Source organism: Herpailurus yagouaroundi, unplaced genomic scaffold, assembly GCF_014898765.1.
Source record: "Herpailurus yagouaroundi ecotype Mexico unplaced genomic scaffold, PumYag 163, whole genome shotgun sequence".
NCBI classification, from domain to species: Eukaryota; Metazoa; Chordata; class Mammalia; order Carnivora; family Felidae; genus Herpailurus; species Herpailurus yagouaroundi.
Window position 1 is genome coordinate 39,104,254 of NW_024412404.1, and position 12,479 is coordinate 39,116,732.

The 12,479-nt window shown below is 38.8% G+C and overlaps 1 protein-coding gene across 4 annotated transcripts in view; it reads left to right on the forward strand.

Annotated features, from left to right (window-relative positions):
- The first annotated feature begins 5,770 nt into the window (after window positions 1–5,770).
- Window positions 5,771–12,479, forward strand: part of ABCC2 (ATP binding cassette subfamily C member 2) — a 65,455-nt gene continuing 58,746 nt past the window's right edge. For 2 of the 4 annotated variants that reach the window (XM_040486133.1, XM_040486135.1), the window contains exons 1-2: window positions 5,914–5,946; window positions 8,064–8,237. In XM_040486133.1, the coding sequence (XP_040342067.1) occupies window positions 5,914–5,946; window positions 8,064–8,237 (207 nt within the window). Of the gene's footprint in view, window positions 5,947–8,063; window positions 8,238–12,479 lie in introns of all 4 variants that reach the window. The other 2 variants (XM_040486134.1, XM_040486136.1) reach the window with 2 other exon arrangements.

Below are 12,479 nucleotides of genomic sequence, written 5' to 3' on the forward strand. Positions count from 1 at the left end.
ATCACAGTATTTTTGTTTTTTATGTAAATTGCATATACATTAAATCATAAAATCTTGGAAATCTTCTAGTCAGACCTTCTCCCCAGAGCACGTATCTTTTCTCTAGTGTTCACTACCTCATAAAAGGGTAGAAGGACATCTGACATTCTTACTATACAGATATGAAACATTGTTCTTCATAAATTATGGGATGTAGAATTATTTTCTTAACCCTTCTGAACCTCAGTTGGTGAAATTGTAAAAAAAAAAAAAATACCTACTTCATAAGATTATTATAAGGACAGGGGCACCTGGGTGGCTCAGTTGGTTGAGTGTCCGACTTTGGCTCAGGTCATGATCTCATGGTTTGTGAGTTCAAGCCCTGTGTCAGGCTCTGTCTGATAGCCTGGAGCCTGTTTGGATTCTGTCTCCCTCTTTCTCTGCCCCTCCCCCGCTCACGCTCTTGCTCTCTCTCTCTCTCTCTCTCAAAAAATAAAATAAACATTAAAAGAATGTTTTTAATATTATTATAAGGACTAAAAGAGACAAAACTGTTAGTGTTTAACATAGAAATGTATTCATTATTTAAGAAACCTACATGAGGTTGACATATAATAGATATCCATTAAGCATGAGTTATGTCAATGCTTGTAAGTCATTGATACAAATATTCAAGGTGCTGGAATGATTGCAGAGCCCTCTGGCATGCCAGGAAAGATCACCCTTGGGTTACATACTTCTGTTCTTGTTTGAACTACACCTTTTGTGGTTGTCCCACAGTTCTTAGATACTCCTGTTGTTTTTCAGATTAATTTCTCATTGCTTTGTAGTTGTAGCATTCTCTACAGAGATCTCCTCAAGCTCAGAGATTCTTTCCTGTGCTGTGTCCAGTCTACTAATAAGCCCATTAAAGGCCATCTTCCTTTCCATTACAATGTTTTTTTATCTCCAGCATTTTGATTCTTTCTTAGAATTTCTCTTTGCTTACATCGCCCATCTGTTCTTGTATGTTGTCTAGTTCATCCATTAGAGCCTTTAGCATATTAATCATAGTGGTTTTAAGTTCCTAGTCTGATCATTCCCACCTCCCTGCCATATCTGAGTCTGGTTCTGATGTTTGCTTTATCTCTCCAAACTGTGTTTTTTGCCTTTGAGTATGCCTTGCAATTTTTTCTTGGTAGCTGGACTTGATGTACTGGGTAAAAGGAACTGCTGAAATTGGCCTTTAGTGATATGGTGGTGACATGTTGGAGGAGAGGAAGTGTTCTCTGGTCCTATGACTAGGTCTCAGTCTTTTAGTGATCTGGTGCCTCCAGACTGTGAACTTTGCAAGTACCTCTCAGCCTCCTCTCTTAGGTGGAACAAGAAGGCTAGAGTAGGCTGATTTGGGCATTTCTCTCTCTGCAGGTTGGTTAGGCTCTGAGAAAACCCCAATGGGTTAAGTTCTGGTTAAACAGTTCTTCTGAGAGCAGATCTTGTTAAAAACAGAATGCTCTGGTATATTTCAAATGGCTACTTTTCTTCTCTGCCTGCCAGAAGCAGGATGAGATTTTTCTCCAATATTCACTGTGAGAACCTCCTCAAGCTCCTGAAGGTAAAACTCATAAAAATGTTTATAGGGGGGAGCTCCCCTATCACAGAGTCCCCCTGGATTTTTTTTTTTTTTTGAACCTCTCAGACATGATGGAGACTTCAGTTGGATTTCAGGCAGAAACTGAGTCATCCAGTGCAGATTTGTGAACAGGGTCCACAAGTAAATGAACAACTTCCTGGAGGGATTCACAGAATTGCTTTCTATTGATTTGATTAAAATATTCGATAAAAATGAGCTGGAGTTGCTAATGTGCTACCTTGGCGGTATGGACATGAATGATTGAGAGACAACATTCTATTTACAGGAACGGCTAATGCCCAAACCATCCTGTCATTCAGTGGCTAACAGACTTTGCAGAGACAATGGCAGAATAACAGTTTCACAACAGTTTCACGATGTGACTCCTAGAACAGTCTTCCCCCCATGCACTTGCCCAAGTGCAGATGTGGGAAGTCAGCCCTGGGTCACTTTCCTGCATTTTCTACTCTAAGTTATCAACTGGGTGATGTCTATAGTAATGACGTTTCAGACTTTGTCTATGTTGTGCTTTTGTAGGCAAAGCCCTTAATAAATTGTTTACTTACTTAAAAAAGAAAAGTTCTCAAAATAAGATAAAAACAGAGAGGAAGACAAACCATAAAAGACTTAGATACAGAGAACAAACCGAGGGTTGCTGGTGTGGTTTTGGGTGGGGGGATGAGCTAAATGGGTGATGGGTACTAAGGAGGGCACTTGTTGGGATGAGCACTGGGTGTTATATGTAAGTGATGAATCACTAAATTCTATTCCTAAAATTGTTATTACACTCTATGTTAACTAACTTGGATTTAAATTTAAAAACAAACCAAAAAAACAAAAAAAAGAAAAGGAAAGAAAGAAAAGAAAAACTCAGTGACTCTGTGACTCAGACACTAAGACTCTCTATCAGTTGGTAAATTACAGTTCAGCATTCCCCACCCCAGTAAATTGTGATTCTCTGCATTTGCCTGTCTGCCTGTCTGTCTCTTCAATTTGGGGGACAGCAGTTTGCTCTGTGACCTTACTTCTCTTACTGATCTAAGAAGAATTGTTGATTTTTCAGTCTGTCCAACATTTTACTTGTTAGGATGGAATGGTAACTGCCAAACTCTTTACATGCCAGACCCACCCACTTCTTCTTTCATTTGATAATACATCATATGTTTACCCTATCCATGTCAGTAAATATCCTAAAACCTAAGCATTTGTTTTGGTGAATATTTAGATCCTCCACCCTCCCTTTTTTTGGCTACTCAAAATGTTTTAAGCACAAATGAGTACAAATTCTGCTTGTTTTAAAACATGATTACAATTTTTATCAGTCACTTTTTGTTCATCTTATTTGCAGTAGACACCACAGGGAGTTTACATTTTATAAGTAGAAAATAATTCCACTCACACCATACCTCTCATTAGGCCCTCTCTTCAGTCTCAATGAACATTTCCAAGCATAGCCAATTTGCTTTCATAACTACTTGCTAGACATGTTCAGTCAATATCCATCTGCTAGAAAGAAGAGGATTGACATCATTGTCAAAGACTAACTCAGACATTTAACTGGATGTCTGTATGCTAGTTTTTTCATACTTGAGAGAGATTGTCATTACACTATTGTCAACAAAGGCAAAAGCCAGGATTTATAAAAAAGAGAGACAGGAAAAGAGGCAAACACACAGTTTAGGGAGAGTGAGAGTTTATTCCTGATTAAACTAATTAGTTGGAGGGCATCAAACAGGCCAGTATGGGAAGTCTAGTGTTGAGCAGGCTAAGTCATCAGGGAACACAGCTGCAGGCATCGATGACTTTTCTGAAAAGCCCTTAGAGTTTGGCCGTGGAGCATGTGTGACAAGTTGTCTAGTGTCTGCCAGTGTGTCCTAAGCATCACCACTTTAGGTGAGCCAGGTTCGTGTTATTTGTTTCTCTCATCAGAATTTCTCATTTCACCTCTTTGGTCAAAGTAGCTCCCAAAGGAATGGATTCAGTCATGAGGATTTCATTCTTTTTTTGACACAATATTTTCAGTTGGATGTCGACTGGGAATAATGGACACATGTCATGTAATCATTCTGATATTTAACAGCGGAAACAGGCAACAAATCTGAGGACAATCACAAATCCATAAGGAATAAGGAGTGGCTAGCTGACTCAGTTGGTAGAGCATGTGACTCTTGATCTTGGAGTTGTGAGTTCAAGCCCCACGCTGAGTATAGAGATTACTCACATAAATAAATAAATAAATAAATAAATAAATAAATAATAAAAAACATTTTTTTAAGTCTAAAAAAACCCCCCAAAACAAATCCATTAGAAACACTTGGCACCATGTTTTTATCCAGGTTTTATTTATGCATTTATACATTTATGTGGCAAGTATGGCAATACCATCTAATTACATAAGAATAGTTTAGTATGTGTATATTGAGGAACTAGAAAATGTTTATGGTAAACATAGAAAATTTCTGTCCAAATGTATTTGAACACCCCAAGGCCTAAGTCATTCACAGAACTGAATGACTGTCCTAATTAAAGTTACACATCTTTCAGATGCTAATAATTCACAACATACCCACTGGTACTAGTGGTAAGTGTTATTATCATTTGTGAGTTTAAGGTAACCAAATGGATAGTTAACCTTAGGCCAGGCACTAAAGTCTACATTAAATATATAGGTATGGGAGCACCTGGATGGCTCAGTCAGTTAAGCATCTGACTTTGGCTCAGATCATGGGTTCGAGTCTCTAGTCGGGCTCTGTGCTGACAGCTCAGCTTTGGATTCTGTATCTCCCTCTCTCTCTGCCCACACCCTCTCACACTCTGTCTCTCTCTCTCAAAGAATAAATAAATGTTAAAAAAATTAATATATATGTATGTATGTATACATTAAAGTATAAATACTCTTTTGTTAATTACTCTCTGTAGATGGTCTGTATATACTCACAGAACAAAGAAGTGTTTTTTTGTGTTAGTGAACAAAATGGTTTCACATGATCCCCCAAATAATGGCATCTGTACTTTAATATGTTGGCAAGCATGTATGGCTGCTGTTAATTTCGGGTACCCTGATTTTACTGTATTATTATTCTTTTTTTTTTCGATATATGAAATTTATTATCAAATTGGTTTCCATTGGGTACCCTGATTTTAAAAGAGCATTTGCTTTTCTAGGGGAAGGGCTAATGGGGAGTTGTTATCTACTGGGTATAGAGTTTCAGTTGGGCAAAATTTCCCAATTTCAGTTGGGAAAAGTTCTGGAGAGTGGTTGCACAATAATGTGAATATACTTGACACTCCTGAACTGTATACGCTTAGAAATGGTTGGATGGTAAAATTTCTGTCATGTTTTTTACCACAATACAAAAAGATTGCTTTAAAATATTATTGCATAATACCTGATAATTATGGGGAAAAAATCAGAAAATGCAGACAAGCAAAAAGGAAAATCACCCACAGCTCTAACAGCTAAGGTTAACATTTTGTTGCATAACGTATATTTACGTATAGGTTCACACTGGATATACTATTTTATAACCTGAGTTTTTCAAATAAAGTTTATACTATTTTTAAACTTTTAATTTAAAATCCAGAAGAGTAGGACATTTCTCATTCCTATAAATTCTGAGGCCTTAAAACAGAAGTAAAACTGCATGTTTAAAGATAGTTGCCCCTCCATGGACACTTCTCTTTTTAGGTCATATGTCTTCAAGAGAAGGAAAGGCTCCTTCTCTCCTGGGTTGTCTGCCAGCTCTGCTGACATTTTTCTTGTTTTTCTTTTTTTTCAAAAAATTTTAATGTTTATTTTTTATTTATACTTGAGAGAGAGAGAGAGTGTGAGTAGGGGAGGGGCAGAGAGAGATGGAGACAGTATCTGCAGCAGGCTCCAGGCTCTGGGCTATCAGCACAGAGCCAGACACGGGCTCAAATTCACAAGCAGGGAGATCATGACCTGAGCCGAAGTTGGACACTCAACCAACTGAGCCACCCAGGCATGCCTCTGCTGACATTTTCCAGTGATTCCTTTTACATAAGACCATACCTACAGAGGCTTCTGGTTCTTCAGGGGATGGTGAGTCTACCTGCCCCTGGGGCCCCTCAGTCACATGTCTAGCTACTGAGATAATGCAAATAAACATCTGAGCAAGTTAATGAGTAAGCTGTTAGGATGAAAGGTCAGGAAACATGATTTTATCTGGAATGTCAGAATAGGAGGTAACATCCTGAACTGCAACTTGAGTCCACCTTCTCTGAGGAAGACTTAATAAGAAACATAATAAGAAACAACAGAGTCACAAAAGAGCCTTCATTCCAGAAGTGCTCCAGGAATCATGCTGGAGAAGTTCTGCAACTCTACATTTTGGGTGAGAAATACTACTTCTCTTCACTGTTGACTCTTCTCAGACTCAGAACAAAATAGTAGATGAACCTCAAGTGGCTACCAATAAGAACCAGAAAAGTTAGATGTGCAGGTGGTCTAAACCTCAGGATTTGGTTTTGTTTCTTCTAGGGTTTGTTTGTTTGTTTGTTTGTTTAAGAGAAGATAAGTCATAATATCTCCAGAGGACATTCTATGTGGGAGAGGTAACATATTCTCTAACATATGTTTATTATATCCTAGACTCTTTTTTTTATTTTGAAAATTTTCTTAATCTTTATTTTATTTTTGGCAGAGAGAGAGACAGAACATGAGCAGGGGAGGGGCAAAGAGAGAGAGGGAAACACAGAATCTGAAGCAGGCTCCAGGCTCCAAGCTGTCAGCACAAAGCCTGATGTGGGGCTCAAAATCACAAACCATGAGATCATGGCTTCAGCCGAAGTCAGACGCTTAACCGGCTGAGCTACCCAGGTGCCCCTCTTAGACTCTTTTCTCAAACTAGCTAGCTGCAAAATCATCTTCTCTAAAGAGAAATAGGGAAAAGACTTCCAATCTCAACAATATTAGGAGGGAAAGTTGTTGTGGGGTTTGTGGGCTGAGAGGAAGAAGAGGAGACCCTGGTTGAGTTTTGTCGAGGCATGCTGAGGTTGAAGTGATAGCTATATGTTCTAGAGGACCTGGCAGTTAGGGGTGTGGAGTGGAAGTTGAGGCCAGGGATGCAGATTTGGGTGTCACGAGCACCAAGACCATTTTGGAACCATTAGAGCAGAGAATTTCAAGGCAGACAGGGTGAGCAACAGTTACTAAATGGCTTAGTGGAATAGAAAATGAGAAGGAACCTAGGATTTAATGATTCTGTGGAAGTGTGGTCTTCAAATGCCTAGCACAGCACCAGAATCACATGGAGGGCTTGTTAAAATAGTTTAAATATCTTAGGTTATTCTTCTGAATTCTAAAGTTAGAATCTCTTGGTGGAGAGATAAGAAGAGTAAGAATGAGATCGCAGAGTTAGCATTCCCATCTTAGAAAGAACCTGGGCCCCAAGGGCCTCAGGCTAGGACCTCCATACCACAGGCAGGTGGGGCTTAATAGGCCCCAGGATCTCAGCAGGCCATCTTTTTTTTTTTTTAATATTTATTTCTTTTTGAGAGACAGAGAGAGAGCGCGCAAAAGGGGGATGGGCAGAGAGAGAAGGAGACAGAGGATCCAAAGCAGGCTACACGCTGACAGTGGTGAGCCTGATACCGGGTTTGAACTCATGAACTGTGAGATCATGACCTGAGCCCAAGTCAGGTACTCAACCAACTGAACCACCCAGGTGCCCCTCAGCAGGGCATCTTTGGAGAATTCTGAGACTATCTGACAGAGCTCTTGGTCAGGGCACCTCAATGTTTTCTTTAAAGAGTTTGTGCAAACAACTATACAAAAACAATTTGAAAATATTTATAAGGAGAGAAAAATTACCCCTTACAAGACTGAGAAATAAGAACTGGTGTTCCCACCCCCACTTCCCAAGACACTTCTACCTATTACAGAAAGTAAAGACTACAGACCTGCTGGGAATGAGCCTCCCATCCAATAGTGCCTTTGCAGCTCCTGTGCCAACAATCCCCTCAGGTTCCAATCACTATAAGCCCCTCTGGCTCAAAGGAGACTAAATGTCATAGTGTGACTAAAGCATCCTGCTGGCTGCATGTTGGAACATCTGTCAGGGAGCTTAATCAGTGCTAAAAAGTAGAAGAAGAACAAGTTTCTATATCCCAGGGAACTGTTTGAATTGAGGAACTGTCCATTCCTCTTCTTCCCGCAACCTAGCAAATGCAGTAGTGAAGTTTCCTGAGAAGAGCTGGTGGAGAAATTCGCCTAGAAAGAAAGGCTTTTTAAGGTTGGGTTGGCCAGAAAAGTCACTGTCATTAAATGTTGAAGCTATATCAATGGAAATAAATAGGAAAATGCAGCTAGTTAAAGGGTCAGGACAGATATGGATGTAGAACTGAGTTAAAATTGTTTAGAAATGGGTCGGAGGGGAGGGTGGTCTCGCACTGGTTTTCTGTCTTCAAAACATGAGTATATTCAACAATCCTTCCGTCTTTGGTCCCCCAGAATTCTTCATTCCTGGATAGCCCAGAAGCAGACCTGCCACTTTGTTTTGAGCAAACTGTTCTGGTGTGGATTCCCTTGGGTTTCCTTTGGCTCCTGGCCCCTTGGCAGCTTCTTCATGTATACAGAACCAAGATCAACAGATCATCTATCACCAAACTCTATCTTGCTAAGCAGGTATGGGAACTCCACTATTTTCGAACTAATTACTTGATGCACAATAGAGACATTTTGTTGGTGGTTAAAGTGTCTTCTTCCCTATTTTTAGCCAGCTTTCTTGAGACAGGTGCTCACTGGCCCCTTGCCATATTTCTTAGTTAAGGTGACTTTAATTTTTACACAATGATAGTGACTCTTAAATCTTATTGATATCAGACTCTTTAAACACCAATGATGAGTAATTGATCAGTCTAATAGTTATTTTTAATATTTGAGAAACAAATACTGGATGACCTATCTTGAAGCTGTTCTAATAAATCAGGAGACTATAATTCAGTTGGCACCTACAATGAGGTGGAAATAAAACGTGTCCTCTGCACAGTTCAGGCAATCCAACCATCACTCATCTCCCATAACTTGGGTCTGAAATAAGGCTTCCATTTTCCCAAAGTCTTCCATGAGTCTGGACAGTCACTGACAGTAGAGTGAGTTAGGGTGAGTGCTCACAGGCATATACCTGAGTAGGGAAATATGGAAGGAACAGGAGCTGTGGGAGAGAATCCAGCAAGAACTAGGGGAGGAGCCCCTCAGCCAATGGCACTGATTAATGCAGAAAGGGTCTTGTGGGAACCGAGACATTCAACTGAGGTTGCAAAGTCAACTCACAGGGTATTATGCTAAGTGAAATTAGTCAGAGAAAGACAAAGATCATATGACTTCACTCATATGTGGAATTTAAGATACAAAACAGATGAACATAGGAGAAGGAAAGCAAAAATAATACAAAAACAGGGAGGGGGACAAAACATAAGAGACTCTTAAATGCAGAGAACAAACTGAGGATTGCTGGAGGGGCTATGGGTAAGGGGATGGGCTAAATGGGCAAGAGGCATTAAGGAGGACACTTGCTGGGATGAGCACTGGGTGTTGTACATAGGTGATGAATCACTGGATTCTACTCCTGAAATCATTATTGCACTATATACTAACTAACTTGGATGTAAATTTAAAAAATTTTTAAACAATTTTAAAAAAAGAAGGAAAAAAGCCACCTCATAAAATCCACCATCTGCTTTTTTCACTAGTTTGTTATTGTTTGTTTGTTTGTTTGTTTGTTTGTTTTTCCCTACCTGTCCTGATCCTTAAACAAGGTTTTTAAAATGCCAATTAGATTTAATGTTCTATGAGCACACATACCAATGACATCAGATTACCTGGAATCTAAAAGGAAGAAAGGAACTTGGTCAACCAAAATGGGATTTTTATTGACTCTCCAAGGCAGGGGCTGGTGGTGAGTTTTGTTGGACTCTGGATAGGAATGAACAGTCCCCAAGAGTGGGGGCAGGGTTGCTGTCCTCTTTGCTGACCCAAGTGCCAAGCACAGCTTAGCACTCAGTATGAATTTGTTGAATGTTAATATTAAATGCAGTCTAGAAGTAGGGATCAAATCAAGAATGTGTTAGATTCTGAACATTGAATAATACGCTTTAATAACCTTGAAAATAAGTCAGAGCTTTTTGTTAGAAAATCAGTCAAGGGGCGCCTGGGTGGCTCAGTCGGTTAAGTGGCCGACTTCAGCTCAGGTCACGATCTCACAGTCCGTGAGTTCAAGCCCCGCGTCGGGCTCTGTGCTGACTGCTCAGAGCCTGGAGCCTGTTTCAGATTCTGTGTCTCCCTCTCTCTCTGACCCTCCCCCGGTCATGCCCTGTCTCTCTCTGTCTCAAAAATAAATAAACGTTAAAAAAAATTTAAAAAAAGAAAATCAGTCAACTGTCTTTTTTGGGGGCTTCCAAGATAAGGCTGGGTAATGAGTAAATCAGTACTCTATCCTAGTTATATTTGTTAATTAATGTTTAAAAACAGCTTTATTGAAATGTAATTCACAACCATACAATTTACCCACTTAAATGCTATTTTTTAAGTGTATTTATATGTGTAACCATCACCACAATCAATTTTAGAACAGAAAGAACATCTCCCCATCCTCCTTAGCCCAAGCAACCACTAACCATTTGCTGTCTCTATATTTTCCCTATTTTAGACATTTCATATAAATGGAATCTTAAAATAATATGTGGTCTTCTATGATGGCTTCTTTCAGTTAGCACAAGGTTTTCATGGTTCACCCATATTGTAGCATGTATGAGTGCATCATCCCTTTATATGACTGAATATTATTCCATTATACGGGTATACGGGTATACAGGTATATCACATTTTGCTAACTTTTATAAATGTAAATCCCTATAGAGGAAAAGAAAATCAATGTATTACCTTTTTTTTTTTTCTGTAGGTAATAATTCACTTACCCTTGCTCATAGTCTCAGGAGTTCCATTCACAATTTATACTTTCCTTTTTTGTCCTCTACCCTGAGAGTGACAAACACAAATCAGATTCCTCTTGAAAATTTCAAAATAACTGGTCTCTTCTCTGAACAGTCCGAAATATAATTCCTCACACAGTAAAACTTTACTTCTTCTATGAGAACCTTCTTCTTGGCTCATTCTTCAACTTGATTTTATTTCTCCATTTCCTCTTCCACCTGCTTTTGGGCTATTTCTCTCTGACTTTCCTGAACTGTCTGCACTTGTCTGAAATAAGTCAGATTGCTTGACCAGGGTGAGAGATTCTACACATTTATTTGTTTGCTTAAATGTGCATTCTTACTGAAAGGACCTGATGCACAGTAGGTAATTGAATGAACTGAATTACAAAATCAATGAGTGAATGAGCTCATATTCAGACCCAGGGAAACAAAAGAGGAATTTGGTCCTGGAGTTTGTGGAAATTCTGAGGTCAAAGCAAGATGTGCAGCAACAGCAAAAATAAACTTGGTGTTGACCCAGTGAAACATGGAAATCATCTTTAAGTGATTGCATAATATAGCATAGAAGATTGCCAGGCTTGTTCTGAAAAGTTTCAGAGAGCAGGATCAAGACTAAGTGGGTGGAGGTTATTCCAGGGAAGCCCACTTTGGCTAAATATATTAAAGGACTTTCTAATAATACTAACTTTCTGAAAATAGAATATACTGCTGGGAGTTATATTCCCTGAAAATACTGACACTGAAGCTAGACACTTATCTTCCAGGGAAGTGGTAGAAATAGACATGTATAATGAATAGAAGATTAAACCAGAGTGCTTGTCATTCGTAAAGCTCTGGGAAAAGGAGGACCTTGCAAAGATGGAGAGATATTAAATATGGCCAGACTACTCTCCTTTTCTTTCTTTCTTTGTTTTTAATACTAGTGAGATTGTGTCTCTTTAAAGTTTAGTAAACTCCATGTGTGCTTGAAGCTCCTCCAATAAATCAGAGATCAGGGACAAAGACCACTTAAGGACATGGTGATCATTATAAACAATGATAATATTTCCCTGATCCTATTTAGTAAAAGTGTGCGTGTACTTCTGATTATAAAAACAATGCATGGTTATTGTAGAAGGTTTGAGAAATAGGAAGAAAATTAAATCTATTTATAATTGTTATCACTCCTATTAATTCCTATTATACTCCTATTAACATTTGGTACGTTTCCTGCCACTCTCTTAAAAAAAAAAAGAAAAGCCGAAGTCTCTTTCTCACCCCTCTACCCTCTAGTATCATTCTCTAGAGGCCTTCATTTAAAATTATTTCAATGGTTATCTCCATATCACAAATTATGTGTTTATACCTGTATTTCTTGATTTATCACCTTCAAAAAAGATCCATTTCTGTCCTCTGTGAAAGACAAGGAATTTTGTTGACTGGCCCTACCTTCAGCTTCCTTTTTCTTCTTCCTCCCTTTCTCTCAGTCTTCTCATTTTGTATGACTGTTTTCAGTTTTTCTGTTGGTTACCTTCATTCCTAAAAATAATCTGCCATCAATTTTAGATTCTACATCTTGATGCCCCTTTTGTGTAAAATGAGAGAATTAGAAATTAGAAATTTCTTGGATATGGAGAACATCCTCAAATGAAATTTTCAGAGAGCAACTCTCCTTGCTTTCTGACATTGTTCTTCTGGAGATGGAATGCTAGCTTCAAAACAATTAAAAAAAAAAAAAAAAACTCTGAAGATGTTGCTATATTTTCCCCAACATCCTGTGCTACTGAGATAGAATTCTTCTCATTTCTTGTTATCCTCTCTAGAAGCTTTTATCCTCTTTATTCTTTATGTCCTGAAATTTCACGAGAGTCTGTTTACCTGGGTCTTTTTTCATTCAGTGGGTTCTACACTTTCAATCTAAAGATTCGTGTCTTTCTTATCTCGGAGAAATTTT